The 24,438-nt window shown below is 42.1% G+C and overlaps 1 protein-coding gene across 1 annotated transcript in view; it reads left to right on the top strand.

Moving 5' to 3' along the window:
- Positions 1–24,438, top strand: part of Setbp1 (SET binding protein 1) — a 361,705-nt gene that overhangs the window by 323,572 nt on the left and 13,695 nt on the right. The window contains 1 exon segment of the mRNA NM_001427626.1: positions 1,665–1,835. Coding sequence (NP_001414555.1) covers positions 1,665–1,835 — 171 coding nt within the window.

Here is a 24,438-nt window from a genome sequence, read left to right as displayed (position 1 = left end):
CAGCTCTGCAAAAGGTGTTCTTCTCATCTGTAAACTTGAGAAAATAATACTAGCTATGGTCACACCTCACTGAACTGCCATGGAGCCAAAGTGATTAAAGGTGATCTCATTATGGTGACTGAGATATCATTGCTCTAGTGAAGGGACTCTGTCACTCAGGTTGATTGGCATGGGAAAGAAGAATGTCAAGAAAGAAATGACAAAAGCTAATGTGTTATTGTTAGTCTTAGCAGTGTACAGCCTACAGAGAGGAAGCCCGAATAGAAGGCTGTTTGACATGGAACAAGTACATTCAACCCTCTAGGCTTAGACGGGGTTTGCAGATAGAAATAGATAGATAGTCAGAAATGCTTAACCAAATAAGGAAGGAGAGCTGAGTCTTTACTTACTGGTTCAAATTATTTCTGAGCAATTCATGGGCCATATTTACCTCTATATCAAAATAATAACAATAATAATAATAATAATAATAATAATAATAACAACCCACTAGCAATAATGGAAGACTTTCAAAGCATGGAGTGGATCCCAGAACTCATTCCAAGTGCCTAACATTAATTCACTCACGGCATACCAACCACCACCTCACAAAGAGCTCTGTCCTTGTTCCTCTTTTTAAGAAATTTAACCATAAAACGCAGCATAGTTTAAACCTATGAACTCAAGTATTGAGTTACATTAAATTGTGTCAAGTGACTTGTTCTTGGTAATAGCCTGGAAGTGTCAGAGCTGGGAATCAGGATCCAGATTAAGAAACTAGGGTCCAGAATATGCCAGGAGAGTATCAGGAGCTGTAACATCTGTGATGCTTGTGGAGGCCTGATACTCAGAGTCCTCCCAATCAACTGTTCCAGTCCAACCTGCCATGATCCTTCTCTGCCTGTAGCAACCACATTCTGCATGAAGTCATGTGTTTAGTTCCACACATGAGGAAATATCATATTTCTGGTCTTCATATTTTGTTGGAAATTTCATTCATTTTAATGTGTGAATGGTATTCATAGCATACTCCATTTTCTCACTAGTCAGCCACTGGTGCACACCTGGCATAATTACCTCACTGGGCCCTGTTCCTCCTGACTTATTCCTTTGCATGTGCCCTGCTCAGCACCCAGAATGACTTTCCCTCAGCCTCACAGTTCTGGGAAAGCACTGCAGAGTGTCTCCTCATCTCTTATCCTGCCGATCTTACAACTTTAGGCTCTACCGCATCTAGAATGATAGTGCCCAAGGCTGTGGGAATTGGTTACGTGCTGTTTTCTCCTCTGGTACTCATGTCTTCCCAGCCAGTGAGATGGGAGCCTCAGTAGGGTAGGGAGGAGTCAAGTGAATCACTCTTTGTACTGCATGAGTGTAACCTCTGTAAAGATGGGCTTCTAGATCCTCAGAAGGTTACTAGATACCCAGTGTATTGTACTGCTCCATGAGCCCTGCACCTGGCCTCATACCTAGACATCCATTCTAAATGAACCCCTCGTCCTAACCTCAGCCTCAAACTAGCCATGGCTACTTTTCTCTTTTAAGTATTCTCAACTTCCTTTCTTTCTGTACTTGGAGGAGGACAAACAATTGGACTACATACTCGGATTCAAGTTCAGGTTCTATGACGGTTGCCTTGCTGCCCCCTTAAATCAACTACAAGTTCTGGGATTCTTGTTTTTCAGGGATGCCAAGTCCCCACTTAAAAGTGGACCAGACGACAGTACACAGTAAGAGCGAGGGCTCAGTATCCACCATGATGGCCAGGAAGAAGCCAACGGCAGTGGACAGTGTTGCAATTCCCTCAGCGCCCGTGTTATCTCTCCTTGCTGCATCTGCAGCAACGTCGGATGCAGGTGAGTTCTTTGCACATACAGAAGATGGGCACTTAAAAAGTCCTCTAGTCATGTGGTGGTAAATGGCATCACAATATACTGTAGACGTCTGTGAAACTGTCAAAAAAACCTAATTGGTACAGTGCAAATGGCCCCACAATAAATGTAATAAGTAAATAAAAGTCAATAGGTAACACCGAGATGATTATCTAAGATCCCAACACTCAGGTGTTAGAGGCACAGGGATTAGAAGTTGAAAGCCATCCTCAGCTACTTGGTGAGTTTAAATTAGCAAACAAGTAAATGCATTTGCAAGTTCTGAGTGTGTGAGTCATCTGTAAAGTACTTGTTTGATATGCACAGGTCTCATTCATACCATCAGAAAATTAATTGGTTAATTAATTTAAATGCAATCGCAGGTTGGGTATCTAATTAGAAATGCTTGTACCCAGAACTGATTAAGAATGTGGGCCATTTGTATGAACATACCAAGATAGTCAACAGTTTTATCTAGACCATCTAAAGAAACAAAATCAAGACCGTCCTTTCAGGAGATAACAAACCAACCTGTTATTTAAAGTCCGTCTCACCATGGTGACTTTGTTCTGTCACACAGTAGATCAGTGCGGTGAGTTCCTTCTCAGCAGTTGAAATGATCTTGCACCAAACAACAGAGTTTATTATCTGTAAACACAACTGGGATTCCAGGTCATGACTGAATGTGAGGTGACTGGGCCCTGAACCCCCAAAAGCAGGTGTGAAATGTTGCCAATATCCGAACACCTTGTGCTGGTGTCAGGGAAGTGAGCACTGGGGAGAAACCTTCAGCTCTGTCATGGTGCAGATCTGTCTTCATCCTGAAACTAAGAATAAGGTGCCTTCCTCGTGTAACAAGAGTGTTCTCATGGCAAGTTTAAGAAGTTACAAATGTGAAGGAAGGAAAACAACTAGAAAACAGTAAAGGTGCTCTTTTAAAACTAGTGCTCAAGGTTCATATGTGGCATATATCCAAGACCCTGCAGTCAAAAATCAGGAAAAACAAGATTCGAATAGGTACTGAGAGATCTTAAGTGTAATAGGGGTGGTTCCAATGCTATCCTTTTTCCCCAATTGGTTCTTGATCTGTCAGTAAAGAAGCCATGGGCCAATTGCTGGGCAGAATGAATAGGCAGTAAATCCCAAGCTTAAAATGAAATTCAATACATTTCATCTATACCTTATATTCTGTTTTGATTATTTTGAGAATTTCACACACGAGTACAGCAATGCATTTCTATTATATCTCCTCCTCCTCCCATGCCTCCCCAACATCCTCCATTCAAAATCTTGTCCTCTTTTTCAATAATTTATATCTGTATGTGTATTCTATTGAGTCTAGTTAGTGTTGCATACATATGCGTGTGCATGTGTATGTATATGTATATACATATGAAAATGTAGGGTTGAGCGGCTTGAGGATAAGCGGTCTACCAAGAGCCCATCCTTGAAGTAAACTGACTCTCCTCTCTCCCATCTGCCCATAGTTCTTCAACTACAGAAGGGACATTGTGATTCCTTCCTCTGTCTTTGCCACAATGTTGACCAGTGTGGTTTTGTGCTGCCAGCCATATTGTTAAGAGATCTGGAGTGCCCAGAAGATAGCATTCTGCAGCTCTCCTTTCAGTTTTTGGTTATTACTATCTTTCCACTCCCTCTTCCGTGATGTCCCCTGAGCCTTGGGTATAGGGGTGATGTCATACGCATGTCAGTTGATGATGGCCACTCCACAGTCACTTGCTCTCTGTACTTGAGGCGTGCGTATTTAGAAGGCTGAATTAATTTAACAAAAAGGTAATGGTGGGTTATCATCTGCACTCTTTTCAGCCATGGGTTCTTGGCTAGGTTTACAACACCACCTTGAGTTTCTTCTATTGTGCGGAGCCTAAAGTCCCATAAGACAGATCTTGATTACTCCCAACAAATTAGTGGCAAAATTTCACTGTGGACCATACCTTGCTCAGCTCATCAGTATTGCAATTTGAAGGATTTGCATCTGAGTAGAGCTATTGAAAACCTTTCTCCCCTGGTGGCTCCCATAGCACCTTCCAGTACTAGCAGAGCTAGCTGTCAGGCACTAGGCTTCAGGGACAGTACCAGCTTGGTATCTCTACGTCCACTGACCAAAGTGTATGGTGTCTTAAGCAAGAGAATCTCACTGTCAAATTCGGGCAGGCAACCAAGAGCAATGCCATTCGCCTTTACTGTTTGGGAGAGCACATAGATCACTCTCAATGAACAATGAACCTCACCCGGGACTCGGCTTCTTGTTCGATTATATATGATAGTATATGGTAATGCATCCACCACCCCTGGGTGGTGGCACGAGGTGCATTACAGGATTTCATTTTGCCTTACAGCACAATATAATTCGATTGTATATATGTACCGCATTCCCGTTATCCATCAGTTAAAGGACATTTAGAACGTTTCCATTTCTTACCTGTTGTGAATAAGTAGAACTGGGTATAGAGGAATATGTACCTCCTTAGTCTGTATGCTATATTTTAGTGTAGCTGCTTTTTGACTGAGACCCATTCATGGAGTCAGGGATAGAATGTTCCTTTGGCAGTTTCTTATTGGTGCTCCAGCGTTTGGAACTCTAAAGTTTGGGGATTTAAAGTTTGTAGATTAGGAATACATAACCTGTACCTTGTACTCCAGCCCTTTTTTATCTTTTCTGTGATGGATGTCGCAGATGGAACCCAGGCACCACACGTGTTCAACAGGTACTTTATTGCTAAATTGCATTCCCAGTTCTTCTGGGGATGTTTTTCCCCAAAGGTTAAAGAAATGGATACACTAAGAAAAGCCATCTTGAGGGCTGACCAGCCATTCATAGACAGTGTTTCATCACGTGTGAGATCCAAGAAAGAAAGATCACCTAGGAACCAGGAAGGAAAGGTACCATTAAAGACTTCTTTATTCTAGCATATTCTAGTAAGAGTCTAGGAGAAGCAACTAAATAGTAATTGTTGTTTGCTCTTCATCAGATTTTGGGGACTAAAAGCCCGCAGTGACGGTAACTCTTGTGTCAGATAGATGACCTACACAGCGGTCTGTGAAACAGACGATTGCACCTTATTTTCAGAAAAGGAATCTAAGAATAGAGACCTCATTGCCCAGCAGCTGATGGATGGACAGTGGGGTCTCCAAGCCTAGGTTTCCAGACCTCCTGTGTTTACTGAGTCCACACCTTGGACCTCACGATTTCACCGGTTCCTCAGTAGTCTCTGAGCCCTCGCCAGCAGTTGACCTCCAGCTCTCTGCAGTCTTGCTCTAATTCCTCTGCTTTTTATTTCATCTAGCACCAGTCCCCAGCCCACCTCACTTTGGCAAGGTCATGCCTTTGGCCAGAAACAGAGCTTGGATGTGCTCTAACGGCTGCACTGCAGGCTGGTTATCTTCCTGTTCCCGTTTGATGCATCTCCCAGACCCATCCTGCCGCAGCTCCAGCACACACTCTCAGGGCCCAGTGTTTAGGCTGCACTTATCACCTTCTCCTAGATCATAATGTCTTCTCCACTTATTCCTTGTAATAAACTTCCGTGTACATCTCAGAGAAGAGCCCATGACTTAGCTGTTTACTGTATTCATGGCATGTCAACTGATGGCACACTCCATCAATATCTATCAAGCAAGTGTGTGGGCAAGCATGCTGAGCACGATGCCTACTGTGATTAGAAACCAAGGAAGAGAGTCATGAATAGCCTTTACCGCAAGCTCATCTTCCCATACGGCACGGTGCTGTGAGCAAAGAGCTCAGCTTGCCTGCATTCCCGTCCTTCCCAGAAGCAACCGGTGACTAGACAGTGAGCCCAGTTGAAATAACAGCTTTCAAATTTTCATACACTCACTGTGGAATCAGAAGTTTTGTGGTGGGGTGGAGCAGATCAATGAAATCATCAAAAGAAATCAAAGTAAGGAAAGTCATGTCATAGAAGAAAGAGTGGGGGGGACCCCTCTGCGGAAGGGCATTCGGGCAGAGGGAGCTGGCTGTAGTACCAGGACTGGGAATCCCGGAGGGAATAGCTTGACTACAGCAAAAGATATGGGATGTGGTCTGCACTGTTCACCTTGAAAAACGCTATTGGAACTTACTTACTATGCACTGAGATCTCCCTTTATGGATTGAAGAAATGTGCCTGGTTTTTTACTTTGGCTTGCCAAGCACAGATATTTCCCAGAGGCCAAAGACAGGTGGTCCACAAATCCCCCCCCCCCTGCACTCTTCGATTCAATGTGAAAGACAGTGTTGTTGGGCTCACACGCTTATGTGGGCTTACCTCCACTGTTCGCATCCAGCAGGTAATTTACAAATATGCCAAGCAGTCAGAAAAGCAGGTGGGTATTAACGGCCTCAGTAATCAGAGCTAAAGCCAAAACTCTCCTGTGTCAGGATGCAGGAACAGGCTTTTTCATTTTGGCAGTATGAAAATGAGACTCTCAGGAGAATCGCACAGATTTGGTTGATTTCCGGTCTCCGGCTGCAAAGCAGATCTTTTTCAGGGAACCAAGCCAGAGATCTCCCCCAGGTGCTAGAAGCCAGACCTTCATGAGATTCCTCTCTCCACAGACAAATGGCTTCCTACAAACCTGAGGGAGTTGGGAACACACAGGTGGGCTCCTATCCAACACTCTGCTCCATTACATATGTGGAGAAATGGATGCACGGTGAGATTCAGATACACGCCTGAGGTCACCGAGTTGGATGTGGGTCCTACTCTCTCATGTCCTGCCTGATTTTTAGTGTATGTCCACCTCTCTCATCATCAATGGCAGATTTATTTCTTAGCTCCAAACCTCTCTCTGCTTGTTTCCAGAGCGGTGAAGTGAAGCTGGCAGGGAGAGATCACTCTAAATCAAACTGAAAACTTGCTCGGCAGTTAATAGTGTCTGAGTTCGATTGTGTTTAATTGCGTGCTTGTGTGGTAGCCACACATATGTCTCAGGAAAACAATTCACTTGATTCCTGTTTTGCCTCGTTTCATCTCTCACTATCAACAAAGTGAATTTAGAATTACTTTGTGCTTCATGAAGAAAACTCAACTTTTTTGATAACTTGTTTCTTATTGGGTTACCTTTTTTTTTTTTTTTTTTACAGAATGGTTTGAGGAACCAGACAACTTTTAGTTAAAATAGAAAAAAGAGTTAAATGAAAGGGCCTACAAGATCGTAAAATAAAAGTTAACAACATTTCTGTTCATTCTTTGGATATTTAATACATGTATACAATATATTTTGATGATATCCACTCCCCCCACTACCTTCCTACAGCTACTCCCAGGGCCATTTAACAAATCTCCCTCCAAATCTCTGTCAAAGAAGCTTCCCTGATCAAAGTTGATAGCTGTACCAGTCGGTGCATATGAACATGAATACACAATTAGTTTAAACCCATTAAATGTATAGAAGACACTGGAAGGAGTCAGATAATTGGGCCTTTTTGGATGGTCATTTATCTATCTATGATACTGAACACAGACAGTGGGTTACATAATCTTAGGGAAATAAGGTTGAGAGGCAGGCGCTATATGCTTATCTGGTGCCTAACATAGTGGATGGACACACTAGATACTAAAACCACTGCTAGTAAGTAAATATTAGCCAGATAATTGGCTTGGAGTCAAAACAGTAGTTTTTCAGATACTCGACCTTTAGCTGTTATAAAAGAATGTTTCCCATCATATATGTAAGCATTACAGTATGGGAGACAATATTATAAATCAAAGGTGAGTAGCGTGTGTTCTCTGGCTAAAGTGTGTGAGCAGTTGGACATGCACATGTCAAAGGCACCTCCCCAGGAGTTTTGTTTAAGGCAAATTTTTAGTTTCATGGAGTGTGAGACACAGGCTGACGGCAACGTTATTGATGGGTAGGATTGGGCAATGGAGAAGATGCCAAAGAAAGTAGCCGTCGTGAGCTCTTCGAGGGAGAGAGGGGGAGGGAGGAATGGTGGCACAGACACCCATATTCTAATAGGCCATCCTGCGTGATCACACTGCTCAATAGGTATTGATCTGCTGCAGAGAAGGAAGTCTCATTCAAGCAAAAGCTGCTTCATTATTGGGAGTCATTAGTGGTAATGCAGTGAAGGCTTCAATAAGGTTTGTTCAAAGTGATGCATAATTTGAAACAACTTCTATTACACTTGCCCAATAATGATTTAATAAGCATATTAGATAATCTATACCTGAGTAAGTCAGGCTAATTTTTTCCTGTCTCTGCGTATTGACATAACTTCTCGGGGAGGTCACACAATGGACAGAGAAGTCATGCTTTCACTCTAGTAGCATGAATTTTATTTTTCTTCCCTCATATTTAGGAAGAGACCATATTGATAGGCACATTCCAAATCATAATAAGAAAAATCGCCACAGTAAGATTGTTATGGTTGTGTACCACAAACTCAAGGACAGAATGACGGAAATGAAATATATACTGCTGTGTTTGTTTCTGTCTGTCTTTCCCTACACACAGAAAGACAGGAAGAGATACACACACACACACACACACACACACACACACACATACACACACACACACACACACACACACACACACACACACACACACACACACACTCAATGTAGCCGTGAATGCTAAGAGGGAAACATGTAAGAGTTCCTATTGTCTATCTATTCTGTATCACAGCTAATCCACTACTCTCTCAAACTGTACATTCTACCACATTTAACAATACCACAGCCCATGGTTAAGTGATGACACAAGTCTCACACGACTGTTAACCCTTTAGGTGTCCTGCTAGTCACTGTGGGTACTGACATCCCGTAAACAATTTAGTCATAAACCGAACGTTAAGGCCCAGTCAAAAATAACTCCACTTGTACTCAAGAAACCTGGACACAGCCAAGCAGAGCCCTTACAAAGGGCAGACAGTATGAGTTTTTTATTCTAGTGGTACGAGAATGGAACTTAGCATTCGGGTAGCTAGAAGATGATGACTAGAAATTGCTTCTAGCTCCCAAGACTTAAACAACTGATTGTCCCCTTTATCACCGCATCCTTGAGAGGGTCTTTGGAAACACCCATGCTCTGGTGAAAAACAGAGTAATGGGGGTTTGAGGTTTGAGCAGTCATTTACTTCATATTTTGTTTGTCTGTTGGTTTCTTTTTGTCTTATGGACAATCATAAGAAGAAGCTACTAACCATGGCAGTTCTCATGGATGATTTAGCCAAAAGCCTTGTCTTTCAAAAGAACCAATGGAACCAACAGATAACCAAATTAATAGGGTTTGGAACATTTAAGAACCTTAAGTCCATATATTGAAGTCTTCATATTGTAAAAATGATAAATTATAAGCTGAAACTAATCACTATATATAAAACCTCCATTTAGAGGAAATTACTGTCTAACTTAAAAGCCACTGATCATTGATTGTCTAAAATGTACTGCCCGTGGGCGGGTGTTGAAGCATCCCGAAAATGATTCTGTGTTTGTCTGTAATGCCCTGCTCTACGTGGCAGGTTTATAGAAAGTTGCCTTCTACTGGTTCTGAGTCACTGTGTCCTAGCAGGACTAGAAGATGCTGTCTATGACTTCTAAGGCTTCACCCATAGCCTCTCATAGGCTCTCTTCATGACTCCAAACCTCAACTTCTTTGCGTGATCCCTTCAGTTGTGGGCCTTCAACTGCAGCTGAGGCTGCCCTTTCACCAATGGCCCTCCATGGCTTCTCACAGTCCCAAGCTTCAGCTGTTCTTCATGACCCCTTCATATCTTCAAAACCAGTACCACCTGGGTGACTCTTACACATTAACAAGTCCAGCAGCAGCATGAGGTACAACCTTGGCAATCTCTGGATCACAGCTTCTTTGTGTTCTCAGAAAATACTTCCCAGATTTCACCTCAGTAATACTGGTCTCTTCTTAATCACTGCTCATTTCTTAGCTCCAGCTAACTAGCATCAGTTGTCCCAGTAGTCTCCTTCTCCTCTTGACTATAAAGCCAGAGCCAGATGGGTGAACCTGCTGAGTTTTGCTGCTTCCTGGGGGTTCTATTATATTATCCCCAGCTTTCTGTTTTTAATGAATTTATTCTCTACCTAAGCTTGGTTATCCTGGAACTTGTTCTGTAGACCAACTTTGAACCCAGAGATCTCCATCCCTGTCTTCCAAGCACTGGGATTAAAGGTGTGGTCCATCATGCCTGGATTTAAGTTTTTCTCTACTTGGAAATTGCACTATATCAGGCTGGCCTTGAATTTAAAGATCTGCTGGTCTTTGCCTTCTGAATTAAAGGCTTGTACTACCATGCCTAGACCTGGATTTAGCTAGGTGGAAGCTTGTCCCAAGGTCACCACTCCCTCAATTCAACTTAATGTCCTTGAACACAGGATTCAGCTCTGTTTCACTTCCTGGTGCCCCTTTGATAATCAAATGATTTCTTTTATATTTTTCCCTTCTAAGCTTGCTATACTTGTTCAAATGCTCTTCATGAGACTTAACCAAAGAACAAAGTCTCTGCTGGGCTTTTTTGAGAACCTTTTTGTCAGCACAATTATTATAAATGTCTTTACCTTAAGCCTCGGGTAGACTCTTTAGACAAGGGCAAAAGGCAGCCACATTCTTGACCAAATTACCACAAAACCAGTTTCTAGGTCACATACTGAAATTCTTCTCCACTGAGACCTCTCAAGTTCAAATAACTCTCAGCAGCAAAGTCTTCCATATTCCTACTAGGAAATACAAATAAGCCTGACTTAAAGCTTTCCACCGCTGTCCAAATTCAAAGTCCCAAAATCCACATTCTTCCAAACAAAAGCATGGTCAGGCCTATCACATCAGTATCCCAGTCCCTGGTACCAACGTATCTTAGTTAGGGTTTTACTGCTGTGAACAGACACCATGACCAAGGCAACTCTTATAAGGACAGTATTTAATTGGGGCTGGCTTACAGGTTCAGAGGTTCAGTCCATTATCATCAAGGAGGGAACATAGCAGTGTCCAGGCAGGGATGGTACGAGAGGAGCTGAGAGTTTTACATCTTCATCTGAGGACCACTAAGAGAACACTGACTTCCAGGCAGCTAGGTTGAAGGTACTAAAGACCATGCCCATAGTGACACACCTATTCCAACAAGGCCACACCTCCTAGGAGTGCCACTCCCTGACCCAAGTACATACAAACCCTCACAGTTGCATCACAGGAAAAGGTCTTCTGAAAAAACTCAGCAATTATCATTTCTGCCTCACCTTGAGAGAATCAGTTTGTTTTTCTATTTTGTTTTCCTTTCCTTTGCTTTAATCTGGATATCCTACAACCATTGAATCTAGAACCATTCCTGGCCAAAGCTAGAACATTTCGGGAAAGAATCCAGTTCGCCAGCATCAGGTTCCTCCAGCAGTCCCCTGCAGGTTCACTTTCTTGGAAATTTTCACTTTCAGGACTTGATTTTTCCAAGGATTTCAGTTGTACTGGATACAATTTTATAAAATTGATACAAACTGAAACATATCTAGGAAGAGTGAGTCTTAGTTGAGGAGTTGCCTCCCTCGGATTGGCCTGCAGGAAAAGTCTTCAGGATGTTTTCTTCATTAATGATTGGTGTGGGAGAAAGGCCCAGTTGATTGTGGATGATGCAGCCCTAGCAGGTGGTGAGCAAGCCATGGAGGGGAGGGCAAGCCAGCAAGCAGTGCTCATGCAAGGGCTCTGATTTTGATCCTGCCTCCAGGTTCCTGCCTTGAACTACTGTCCTTCTTGTGATGGACTGTAAACTGTAAACTGTTTCCTCCTAAAGATGAAAATGTTTACCACAGCAATAGGAAGCAAACTGAAAGACCTACCCAGCTCTTTAAGGGAGAGAACAGCCATGCTGATAAGGCGAAGAGGAGACAGAGAAAAAAGCGTTGTCGGAATCAGAGACTGTTGAATGAGATCGATCAGTTACTGTCCCAATAAACAAATATACAAATTAATATATAGAATACCAGACTTCTGTAACTTTAATCAGTAAGAAATAGCCAATCCATTAACTATGGGAATAATTAATAGTTCTTGAGCAGACATGGCTGGAAGAGTGAAATGATACACACACTCCCGTTTGTTCATGTCCAAATGCTGGCTGAGTTCTCCCATGTGGTCACTAAATGCTTCAGGTGAATATGTGTATTCTGACTTGATACTGCCTATACTTATAAACTGGGTGATTTCCAGCCTCAATGTTCCTATCTGTAGAATGGGGAGAAACTGCCATATAGTATAGAGAATCACAGTAAAGAATACATGAAATAATACCTGTGAAAATCCTAGAGTATTAATTTGAGTTCAGCCCTTGGTGCTGTGGCTATGATTCTCATTGTTACTCTCTATTTTCTATCTTTAATGGTTTTCTTACATACACAACCTATGTGTCACTTGAATGCTAATTTGTGATGGTTCTTCCCTAGTACCTATTTTATATGCATTCCTACCCACTCAGGGTCATTGAACACCACTATTCCCCTGGCTCCTCATAAACCCACTGCCCATTGATCTCTACATCGGATTCAGGAGGCCCACATTGCCTCCCACATTGGATTGAATCCAGTCTTCAATTATCGGACCTTATTTAACCTTTAAAAAAATCTCAGTTTTTAGTGTTTAATTGGAAAGAAGATAAATGATGGTTAAATATTGTTTGAGATGTGTTGGACAACTGCTTTCTGAGAACATGGGAAAACTACTGACTGTAAACACACTCTAGCATCATACCAATTAGTATGGTGAGACAATGCCTCTGTCTTCCATATGTATTAGCAACGAAACCATTCAGATAATGTTTGGGAGAAACATTGGAACACCTCATCTTCCTGTCTAATAATATCATCCCAGTCTCTGGGGACATCAGGGGAAAACTTTTTACATGTCGTCTTAGAGAGGGCCTGAGGAAAGACGCTCGGTGGTTAGGAACACTTGTTCTACAAGAATCAGGACCCAGATTCAGATCCCTCCCATCCATGTAAAAAGCCAGCATGACTAGGCATTACCTGTAACCCCAGGATCGGGTAGCTTAACTAAATGGAACCCAGGAGCTCACTGGCTGGCAACCTACCTGAAGGAACAAGCTTTTGGTTCAGTGAGGCCATGCCTCAAGGCAGTGAGTCATAGAGAAAGACACCTAGTGTCCTGCCCATAGGAACTCACAAGCCACACGTTTATAGGCATGCAACACACACACACACACACACACACACACACTCACACACACATAATTAATCTTACACCGGATAGCCTATAAGCCTAATAGACTCAGGTAATGCAGGGCATACAAAGAAGAGAACTGAAGACCCGGAGCTCTGTTACTGAGCTCTCCCCTGACCTGGCATGGCGAGAAGATCCTCGTGAAGTGCTGGTGCATAACAGATACTCAATAAATATGTCTGGACCTAATATAGCTAATTATCTTCTCTCCAAAACTGAGATCTTTGAGAAAAAGATAAAAAGAAGAAGACGGAAGCCTTAATGACAGGCTTGAGAATGAGGCATCCCTAAGAAATTTAACTCAATTTATCTCTGAATGCATCATGCAGATAATGCTCCAACCACCTCATACCACAGTCAGACCCACTTAAAAATAGAGTAATGATAATAATACATTTTATCTTATTCCCAGTGATCGTATCATTCACGCCTCCATTGAAGCCCAGTGGGAGGTTTGGCTGTGAGGCATCAGGCGCAGGGGGAGTCAGGTGCGATTATTATAATGAGGACTCCACACTCCGAGAATGCGGAAAGGAAAACCTCCCATACGTGAAGTGATTTCTATTAAGATACTCGTATCCAATATTCAAGCTCTTCTTTCTAAGTGGGAGAGGAGGAGAGGACTCTTCCAGAGACCGATTCTATACAGGGCAGAAAGGAAAAGGCACAAATATTTTATGACCAGTGTTGGGATGAAAGTGCACTGCCCGCCTTGCTCGCTGACTTTTTCTAGTTGCAGAAGTCTAATTAGATTGTTGATTTAATGGTGGTGAGATAATTTAGTGGCAACTGAAAGCAGCTATGTTAATGAGAAGGGGCACAGCACTTTGGGTTTCCTGTAATTAATGGAGAGGGTGGTTTTTTTTTTTTTTTTTTATAGAGAAGCTCAGTTCCTGTGAAGTTGGGAAAGTGCGCCCAGCTGTTGAGAGAGGGGTAAAGTCTTTCCTGCTCAGTGCTGCAGAGATGGCCCCAGGCAATGTGTAAGAAAAGTGTAATGATGGTCATTAGGAATGATCTTGAGTGGTCCAGGCAAGCTGCAGGCAGCTGAAGAAAGGAGAGAGAGAGGGAGAGAGAGAGAGAGAGAGAGAGAGAGAGAGAGAGGAAGAATGAATGCAGATTTACCCTGTATCTCCTGTGGTTCCATCAAGGCCATCTTTCTATTGCTGCTTGCCCTGGAAAAGACTAGATAAGACCTTGTTGGTTAAAATAGACCAACAAGGACCTTTGCCTACCACCTCATGATAAAAGTTAAAAAAAAAAAAAGTGAAGTGTAGAGAGGTAAGGGATGCTACCTGATTGGAAGGCTGGAGTCTTCCACCTCACTGAGGTGAGGTAGAAACCACGTTTGTAAGTCAAGGATGGGATTGCTGTGGAGACCTCTGGGAGACACTACCACAGTCCTTACAGTTCTGCTACAAGTGTGGGAGACTGCCTCCCACCTCGAGCCTCCAAGTTTCCTCATCAATAAAAGGAACACAAAATCACCTCTGCCTTTTCTGTGTTGAGGAAGAAGTGAGGAAACAGGTCAAAGTACTCATGAGTGTCAGCAGAGATGGTCCTCTTAGGAAAAGGAGTTAAGTAACCAATGCCCATATTTTTAAAAGAGAAAGAAAGAAAGAAAGAAAGAAAGAAAGAAAGAAAGAAAGAAAGAAAGAAAGGAAGGAAGGAAGGAAGGAAGGAAGAAAGAAAGAAAGAAAGAAAGAAAGAAAGAAAGAAAGAAAGAAAGAAGGAAAGGAAGAAAGAAAGAAAGAAAGAAAGAAAGAAAGAAAGAAAGAAAGAAAGAAAGAAAGCAGGCACAGTGACATTCACCCAAAATGCCATTTCTGGGGATGTGGAGACCTACAGAGACCTAAGGTGCATGGGCCAGCTAATCAGTCACAACCACTCAGGCAGTTTGAGGCCATTGACACATCCCAGACGTGCATGAACAAGTTTGAAGGCATGCTACCCTCACACACACAAACATATATGCACACATACCCATCACATATCTGATGCTTAATACGTAAGTACTTTATGACACCTCCCATGTCCAAAATGAAGTCACGTCCTGCCATTTATCATGCTGTGAACCTCAGAGCCGATCATTAGTCATCATTTAGAGAACTATTCTATCCTTGCTTTCCCTTCTAAGAATCCTTACCCCAGGCCACGCTCCATTATCGTTGTAGGCATTTGGTATATCAAACTCATCCTAGTCACACATCCCTAGGCATATAAATATTTAATTATTCGTTACAAAATCAGTCAGGCAGCTGCCAGAATAAACTCAACCCTATGAGTAACATAGTCAAGTACAAGGTCAGCTCTGGCTTCTGAGGAGCTTGAACACTATTAGGGGCAGATCTATCTGACCTGAAAATATAAGGGGGTGGTTAACATTTTAAATGAATAGAGGGAAGAGTAATCTGACATACTACTAGCTTGGTCAGCTGCTATGGACACAGTCTGGAGACGCAACTCCATATTGTCACCTCTGGCAGCCAGAGACATTCTTTCCAGAGACTGTAACTTGGCTGAAGCAGATTCTAGATTTCACTGTAGAAAAGAGTTTTGAGACTAGTCAGTTCAGAGTTGGCATTGATTCTCTCAAGAAGGGATTTTTGACATAGAATTATACCTGAGGTTTTCTAGAAGGAGATGCTGAGGGAGAGGGATTAAGATATGCCCATGAGCGTAGATGTGGCTTCTTTTTTTTTTTTAAGAAAGTCACATTAATTGTCTTCACAGTAGCTGTCCATGTATACCGTTGAGGGGAGGGGTTGAAGTTTTACCTTCAAAGCAATGCTAAGGAATTTGGAAGGATTATGTGGTGATTCCTGAGGCACATTGGATAGGATTAGAACTGCCAAGATGCCCCAGATCACTAGGGTTGTATGGGATTTAAGATATTTCCATTTTAATCAAAGGTTGATAGACCTGTTTGTGACATCCAAGAAAATACCTGTGAAAGGAGTGGACGCATACTAAAAATCATGTATGCTCGGCCTGCAACATGCTTTACTGTCATTTAAACATTCTGAGTTGAAAAGACCCGTGTAGGAAGGGAATCACGTCTCTGTGTCAGCATCCTTACAACACGTGCTGTCAATGGTGCCGGCATCCGTGACTCTTGGCTGGTGAGAAATTCTGGACTGGGGGCTCCTTTCCTTTACTGTGCCCCTTAATCTCCCTTCTCTTTCCATCCTGCCCAACTATCGATCCACGCTTGAGCAGTCACTCACTTTTAGTTTCGTGGTTACTAGGAGACTCCTGAGCACAGGAAGAGCCGAGATCCATAGGACTTGTTTGCAATATTCCTCAGATAGCTTAGTGTCCATCTTGGCTTCTCTCCGAGCATATAGAAATATGAGGTCGAAAGAGAAATCAGGGGTCAAAATAGAGAGCAATTCAAATGGCAGCATAAGATCCTCTGCTCGCTCTCCGTGGCAGGCGATGAAAGTGAGAGGGCAGCTATGGATGGGGCAGTCGCTGTAGTTTTGGCTGGTCTACCAGAACGCTCTAATCTGTAAAGTTAAGAACAGCTAGGATTTTGAATCTCAGCTTTTCTGGCTTTTGTATCATCTGGTAACAACTGGTTGGAAGACAATATATTTAAGCCATTAGACAGAGACTATTTTTCTGGAATTGACTATGTTCTACATCTCGAACTACCACCTTCCTTAGTATCCTAACCAGTTTCTTGCAGTTGACTATGACTATTCTTAGGTAAACCAATGTAGCATCAAATTGCCTTCTAAACGCCTGTATTTACATCCATAGACAAAGGCTACTCCCTACCTTAATCAGCTTCTCTTTCCAGTGAACAATGAACGCGGCCTCTTGGCTACCGAAGGTGCTGCGAAATGATGGTTCTATGTGAAGCCATAAACAGGACATTTACACCATCCCCTCTTAGGCTTATGGAATGTCACAAGGGAAATCAAAGAAAGAATGTAAGCTCTGGGGGACAAGGATAATGGCTACAAAATTCCATCTTCTGGATATAACATGCAATCCTAGACACATAGCATCAGAGGTTACCTGCACTGTGTCTTCACAAGGCTAAACCTGTCAACAGCCACATATTGAGAGAGCCTACTCTGGGAGAAAGACTCAGGGAGCTATATTAAGTCACTAGTAAGTCTACTAGGCTCCCTTGGAAAATTACTGTGGTCAATCAGAAGGCCCGGGTTAAAATCAGTGGGTTATAAAACAAGACGATAAAGACATGAACAGAGAGAAATTGATTGCTATAGGGAAGGGGAACTGCAGCAGTTCTAGCCGGATGAGGTGATATTCACCCAGGAGGCAGAGGCAGGGCATTGTCAGCAGCAAGAGCTGTTACGGAAGGTCGGGGTGAGAGCAATTCAAATTCACATAGACACTTGTGAAATTAGCAAACACTAAATATATTTTCAAGAAAACAATTTAAAATCTATGTGTATACACACGCATGCATACATACACATACAAATGTCTTGAGTTTCCCATCTGAGATGCTTGGAACTGGAAGTGTTTTATATTTGGGATGTTTTAAATTTGTGTGTGTGTGTGTGTGTGTGTGTGTGTGTGTGTGTGTGTGTGTGTGTGTGTGTTGGCTTTTCCTCTATAGGAAATCATGAAGCTATATAAAGTGAATCAAAACAGTGTTTGCTATCTTTAATCCAACAGAGATGATGTGTAATTTGCAGTAATATTTTCGATTATTTAATTATGGAATGAGGAGTTACAGAGGCCTCTGACATTGTAAATTGGGTGTAGTGTGACAGTGTAGTCAACAGTAAAAGTTGACAGGGAAATTCAGACTCTCTCATGTTTTCTCATTTCTTGTCTTCTCTTCAATCCCCAAAAATGATACTATACAACTGTCTATGAAATAGAACAGTGCTAGCTGGCTGTGGTGGCATATGTAATTAGGAGGCATAGGCAGGGGAATCACTGGAAATTCAAGGCTGGTTTGCTACACAGTGTGTCTTGGGACAGTCATGGTTATACAATGAGGTCCTGGCTCAAGAAACAGAAGGAAGGAAGGAACAAAGGAAGGAACTAAGGAGGGAAGGAGGGAGGAAGGCTGGAAAGGAGGGAGGGAGGGAGGGAGGAAAGAAGGAAGGAAGAAAGGGAGGAAGGAAGGAAGGAGCTGTCTGAATTGTTAGGTCCATGATTTGTTAGATATAAGCTTTTCTTGGGAAAGTGGCTGGCCCTAAGAGGTCTTAATATCCATCTCTGTGAGTAGAGGCGCTGAGGTACTCCAGTGGTCACTGGCTTGTATGAAGTATATCTGCCTACGTTTTTTCCAAAATCTGAGTTCCTTCCCTTTCTCTTGTTTTATTCAAGGGCAAAAAGAATACATCCCACTTGCCTTGTATAGTGCAAGATACAGTGTGGCTCTGACAGATATAGTCACTGAGCATGAGTGACAAGCACCCACATCTCCACCAGCAAAGAGAAAACACCCTTTTTCTCCTTCCCCCCAGACCAGATGCCTAATGTTTAATCTGTTCTTATAATGACTATTGGAGTGCATCCTGTTAGTCTGTCTTATGAAGTCTGCTTTGGAAGGAGGTCCCAGGAAAGACCTCAGGTATTTCCCACTCCTCATAGAAGTCTTTAAAAAAAAACTGTCAGAGAATCCTCCTGCTTGAGAATTCCATTCCCTTAAATACCTCTATGCCAAGAGACGCCAGATGGCCGTTAGAATACCTGGGAAAAGTGAGCCTGTGCTTGCAGTAAACAGTTTCAATGATATTAATGGTGAGAAACGGAACTGTGTAATGGTCTCAGCAAAATATGTGTGCACTGCATGGCCTGCATTCAGGATTGGCCCCAGAGGGATGACAGAACCCAGAACAAAAAGGACACCCACTATTGTCTACCATTTCATCAGAGGAGCCAGACCCACAGCCCAAGTGACATTGCTGGGAGCTTGGCAACAGTTTCATTGCTTTAAAACATTCTTCCATGCTGCCCTGTCATGCCTCAAGGTATTTGCAGAAGACGTTCTTTGAAATCTACTTTTGTTAGCAGTTGGGACCCCACAATCCCGGTAGTTTTCTCATGCAAGTTGCCAGGGCTAAATGCTTTGGCTTCTACATATGGAAAGTTCATTTTTGCTGTGTAATTAATAGGAAGCACACTTTAGAAGCTGATGGTCCCGGCCCTTATTTACACGAGAGCATATGTCTGTGTTTTGTTCATAACTAACGCTCTGACTCTGTGCATTGTAATGTAAATTTGTTTACACTAGCTTTTCCTAGAAGCCAAGCCTCGCAGCTTAGTAGCCAGTAACTTATAGTCTCTAAACGAAAAGAGGTGAATAGGCTTTTTCTTCTAAAACTATCAAGATTCTGAAATCAGTGAAAAGAGTATTTGCTTTGTTATCTCTCTGAGCCTATGAGTGAAGGGGACCTGAACTCTTTTTCCCAAGCAGACTGTGAGTATAATTTTCAGAATATGAATGTATGTTGACTAGTCATGGCAGCATATGATTTCCCTCCTTTCAATGAGAATTATAATTTCAACCCAAATGCTTGGCAATGAATAAAAAACTGTCCACGGTGGAGGTTATGTGTGTGCTGGAGCAACAGGATGTATGGAAAATTTTGGTATAGCCCTCCCTTCTCTGGGAACCTGAAACTGTTCTTTGAACATCTGTTTATTTTTCTAAGGAGCCAATCCCTGCCTGCCTCTCTCCCTCCCTCTCCCTTTTTCTCTCCTCCTTATTCCCCACCCCTGTGCATAAGCTTTTCGGTATGTATTTTGGGGAGGCTGTTTTACTTCTTGGAATTAGATAATTGATATGAATACTCTTGGTTTCTCTCAGGATGTAACTTTATTAAACAATCAAACTCGTTTCTTAGTGACTTGTAACATGTTCCAAACTTTTTTGTCACTGGCCCCGATTTCTCCCATAGAGTATACTGGACGTCTGTCTGTTTCACAGAACTCATGGTCACAGGGCTGAGACTCCAACCTTAATGACTCTCTCAGGCAGGTGACAAACCACTGAGATGTGCGAGGCTCCCCTTTAAAACATGCTGCTTCTGATCTCCCTCCAAATGTCCTTTCATTCCCTGAATACAGAATCTGCAAAGAGGATGCTGAGTTCTGGATTAGGCTAAGTCTGGGTTAGGACTGACTTCAAGTTAGTCACTGGGAGAACGGCAAAGAATTTAGCGCCTGGCTCAGTGCCTGGCTCAATGGGGCTCCTTCAATATTTGTTCTGAGAATGAATGAGAAAAGCTAACACATGGTGCTGGTTCAGTAGGAAGACACGGTGTAAGAGGAAGGATAAATATCAATTAATTCTACACTGCAAAGACAGGACAGTTTATATGGCGCTGTTAGAGAGAAACCAGCAATGGCTTGGGAGCAGAAAGGTTAACATTTAAATGGAAGGCCCGGACAGCATTTAAAAAGAGGATGTACTAAGAGTTTTAAAGACTGGGTAAGATTTACTAAGATGTAGCACATGGATTTGAAAATAATAAAAGCTTGAAAAAGCTTTAATATTCAATTAGAAGTGAATTCTGGGAGAAGATTTGCAAACACAAGAATCAAAATGAGCATTACTTAGTTTTGTGACTTTTCCCTCACTAGGAAAGGAAAGTTGCCTTTGGGTAAAAGGACGGTGGTGCAAGACGTTTCTTCCCATCTCCCACCAGAGGCAATATCCTCTGACACTCGCAGGAATAATAGAATTGGACACACACCTGTAGGCCATGCAGAGTTACTGTTTCTGGGCTTCATCTATCATCCGCTAAGCAGACAAATGCAACAGCATGGGAAAATCTAAAGCAATGGGTGTAATTGCTTATTGTTGTTATGAAGAATGGAAAGATATTTTATTGCATGCCTTGATATTTTAGTAAAAACAGCGTGCATTTGAGTCAAGCCCACAAGAGTGAAAAGGGCGGTCGTTAACTTTGACATTACTCACATCTTTGAAAAGGAAAGGCCTCAAAAGTTGGCAGGGGTGGAAATGAAGATTAATGAGGTTCAGGACTCAGATGATCAGGACCAATAAAATTGAACTTTGCAAACGTAAATGAAAGGTTTACAGCTCTGCTCAGGGACATTTCTCCACTGTAGCATTCGGGTTCGATGGCAATGTATGTTAAAACATTAAAGGGGGCGATGAGTTTTCATTCTCTATGAGCCAATAGTCTGTGTGCTGTTGAAAATGTGCAGTCTTTTTTTTAGTGTGGCCTTCATTAATGTAAGTGTTATACTTTTTGATTATAGAAATTAATCAGCTCAAGTCTTTGGTACTAAACACTTTATAAATGCCAAATTGGTTTAATTTGGGGTACTAATTTGAGAGGCACTTTAGCAGATCTTTTAAGTCTCTAGAGGCGAGTCATGGAAATGGAATGTAGTCTAGAACTGATCTTGTAGAACACATACATGAAGGATTTGAAGATGTCACATCTATAACAGAAACTATCTGGTGGTCTGAGCCCTTTTGCATGACCCAGAAGTAATGATTTCTCCAAGAGAATAAGAGCTTTACCTAACGTTGGATGTCATAGGACTTTACTGCTGTGAACAGACGCCATGGCCAAGACAAGTCTTATAAATGGCATTTAATCAGGGGTGGCTAACAGGTTCAGAGTTTCAGTCCAGTATCATCAAGGCAGGAACATGGCAGCATCCAGGCAGACATGGTGCAGGAGGAGCTGAGAGTTCTACATCTTCATCTGAAGGCTGCTAGCAGAATACTGGCTTCCAGGAAGCTAGGGTGAGGGTCTTAAAACCCATGCTCACAGTGACACACCTACTCCAACAAGGCCATACCTCCTAATAGTGCCACTCCCTGGGCCAAGCATATACAAACCATCACACCAGAGAACTTTGGGTTGATGATTCAAGACTAGAAGCTCCATTCGTTCCTCTTCATTTTCAGGTCAACATCTTCTGGATTGCCAACACTAAACCTGAGGATTGCATAAGCAAGTTTCAAACCAGAAAGAAAGCAGGACCTGTAGTTTCTTGCTATTCACAAACTTCAGGCATGGTCAGCAACAATTTTCTTCCCCTCAGCACACACACTTGAGATGTAGGACTGTTTCTGAAGTCACCCTGGTGCATAATTTGTCTTCCTTTTTTTCTTTTCAAAACTCAGAAGAGGAAAAACAACTCACTCTCAAGCAAGAACATGCATGTAAAATGTCACATTACACGCAACATCAAGTTATGGTTAAAGGTGATGCCACAGCAGATTTCAGAGAGGAAAAAGAAATAGCCCCTTTTGGAGACTGTGCCTAACCTTGCTTGACTGGCAAGCTAGGAGACTTAACTGATGTTGCTCAGTTAGAGAAATGTTTTGGCCTGGACTTCACCTCTACCCAGCTTCTCCCCTTTCCCCAACCAAACTTCTTTATCTTTGTTCCTGTTTCAATACTAGAAATCGAATCTAGGATGGATCTCACCATGACATTTTAGAGACTCTTGACTCTTTGGGTGCCTGAGGAGACTGTAGGCTCATAGCTATGTGGATCAAACATTTGCAGATAACAAATCAGAAAGACACTTATTTTAAAGCAGTTCTTTCATGTCCTAACTTATCATTAAAGACAAAGGCAAGTTTACATCCTCCTAAGGTGGACATTCTAGTTTATTTTTACATAAGACTTGACTCCCATTTGAATACTTGGATGCAGGCCAACTTCGGTGTTCCCCACTATTGAGCAGTATTTCCATTTCATGACCATCAACGCTAAAAACACTGATTTACATCAATACATGGTATGAATGGTGGAAGTCTATTGGGCTATATTAGAATGACTAGGAAGTCTATCCTAATCCAAGCCAAAAGTCATTGAATAGGTTTTTGGTTTTGGGGTTTGTTTGTTTGTTTGTTTTAGGTTTTGTTTGTTTTATGACAGCCAAGTCAGCAATTCAAAAGAAAGTTTTGAGATTGAGCCTTCTAACATAACGCAGTTCAATAAATAACACATAATGAATACAAAGATATACTAATTTGCCACACACTACCCAGGAATGATGGTGAGGAAATATTTAAAGTCTTTTCTGGAACTTCGTCCTGATGCTTCTGTCAGTTCAGACGCCTTTATGTGCAGTATAAACACATGCAGTTCATACCACAGAGCAGCCCCAACTCTGAGCTCAGATGTTTCAGAAAGCACATCTTTGATTTTGTATGCTGTGGTGTCCTGTGCAGTCCAAGGCACGCATGTGAGTCCACAACAGAGGTTGCAAGGACATAAACTCTCCTAAGTGTGTGAAAAGATTCATTACTCATTTGAATTTCAATTATTGTTGATGTTGGCTATTCAGAGACCTCCCACTGTTGACATTATTTCATCTTCTTTCTCGGCTTATAATATAATGACAACATCTTTACCTTTCCATCCCCTTCCTCCAAATGCTCCCATAGACCCTTTTCCACCTCTTTCTGGTCCCCATGTTCAGATAACAGGACACAGATTGGGGTCCTAGCTGGCATTTGAGAAGCTGGGGTCTATTCATGGCTATGGGTTTGATCCATGCTACAACAAAAGCCAATGTTTACGGAAATAGCATGGGTTTAGTGGCTCTCGGGTTGCCTTCAGTTTGCAGTTGCTGTTTCTTCCAATTCACTATTTAACAAAAGCCCAGGTAGCAACTCCAGACTCCAGATAAGTTTTGCTTTGTTTTGTATTACAGAAAAGATCTCTTGTCAGAGCCTAGTAGGCAATCTGGGGTGCGTCCGATGGAGTTTTGGGGAACATGCACAGGAGCTGTAGGCTTCCCAGGCTCACGATTTAGTCTTTTGACTCTTGCCCTTCATCCAACTTTCTTGGATCAATCAAAATCCCACTGCCTTCTTTAGAGCATCCCTACCAATGTTCGTGGTAGGCTCAGACTTTTTGTCCACTGTATTATCGCTGCCTTTATTTATTTAAAGCCTGGGGTGATTTTTTTTTTCAACCTGTAAACTCATCAATGCTTGGCAATGTATCACCATGCTCAATGAAGTAAGTATTTTGAAAACCAAGAGACCAGGACTTCAAAATTGCCTAACCAACATAGACTACCAAGCTGGAACTGTCTTACCAATTCTGAGGACCAGGCATTTCTATTCATCCTTTGATACTTCCTAGACATGAGCTCAGAGAGAGATAAAAGCTAGAGTTAAAATGCTAAATGAATGAATAAATGCTGCATAATATTTTCAAGCACATAAGAACTTCAGGATAGTAAACTCCAAGTGATTTTCATCCTATGACATCACTGGGAGGAGTCATCCCATTAAATGCATATTTAGAACATGTTTCCCTTTTAAGACATAAACTTTGAAGGAATGAAATAATCCACATATAAATGACTTTTGCAAAATAATTCCACATTCCATTTAATGTATTCCGTCAATGAAACAAAAGGACTCTGTTGCTAGTAATTTTTC

The sequence above is a fragment of the Rattus norvegicus genome, chromosome 18 (assembly GCF_021556685.1).
Source record: "Rattus norvegicus strain SHRSP/BbbUtx chromosome 18, alternate assembly SHRSP_T2T, whole genome shotgun sequence".
NCBI lineage: Eukaryota > Metazoa > Chordata > Mammalia > Rodentia > Muridae > Rattus > Rattus norvegicus.
This window is presented reverse-complemented; position numbering and strand designations above follow the sequence as displayed.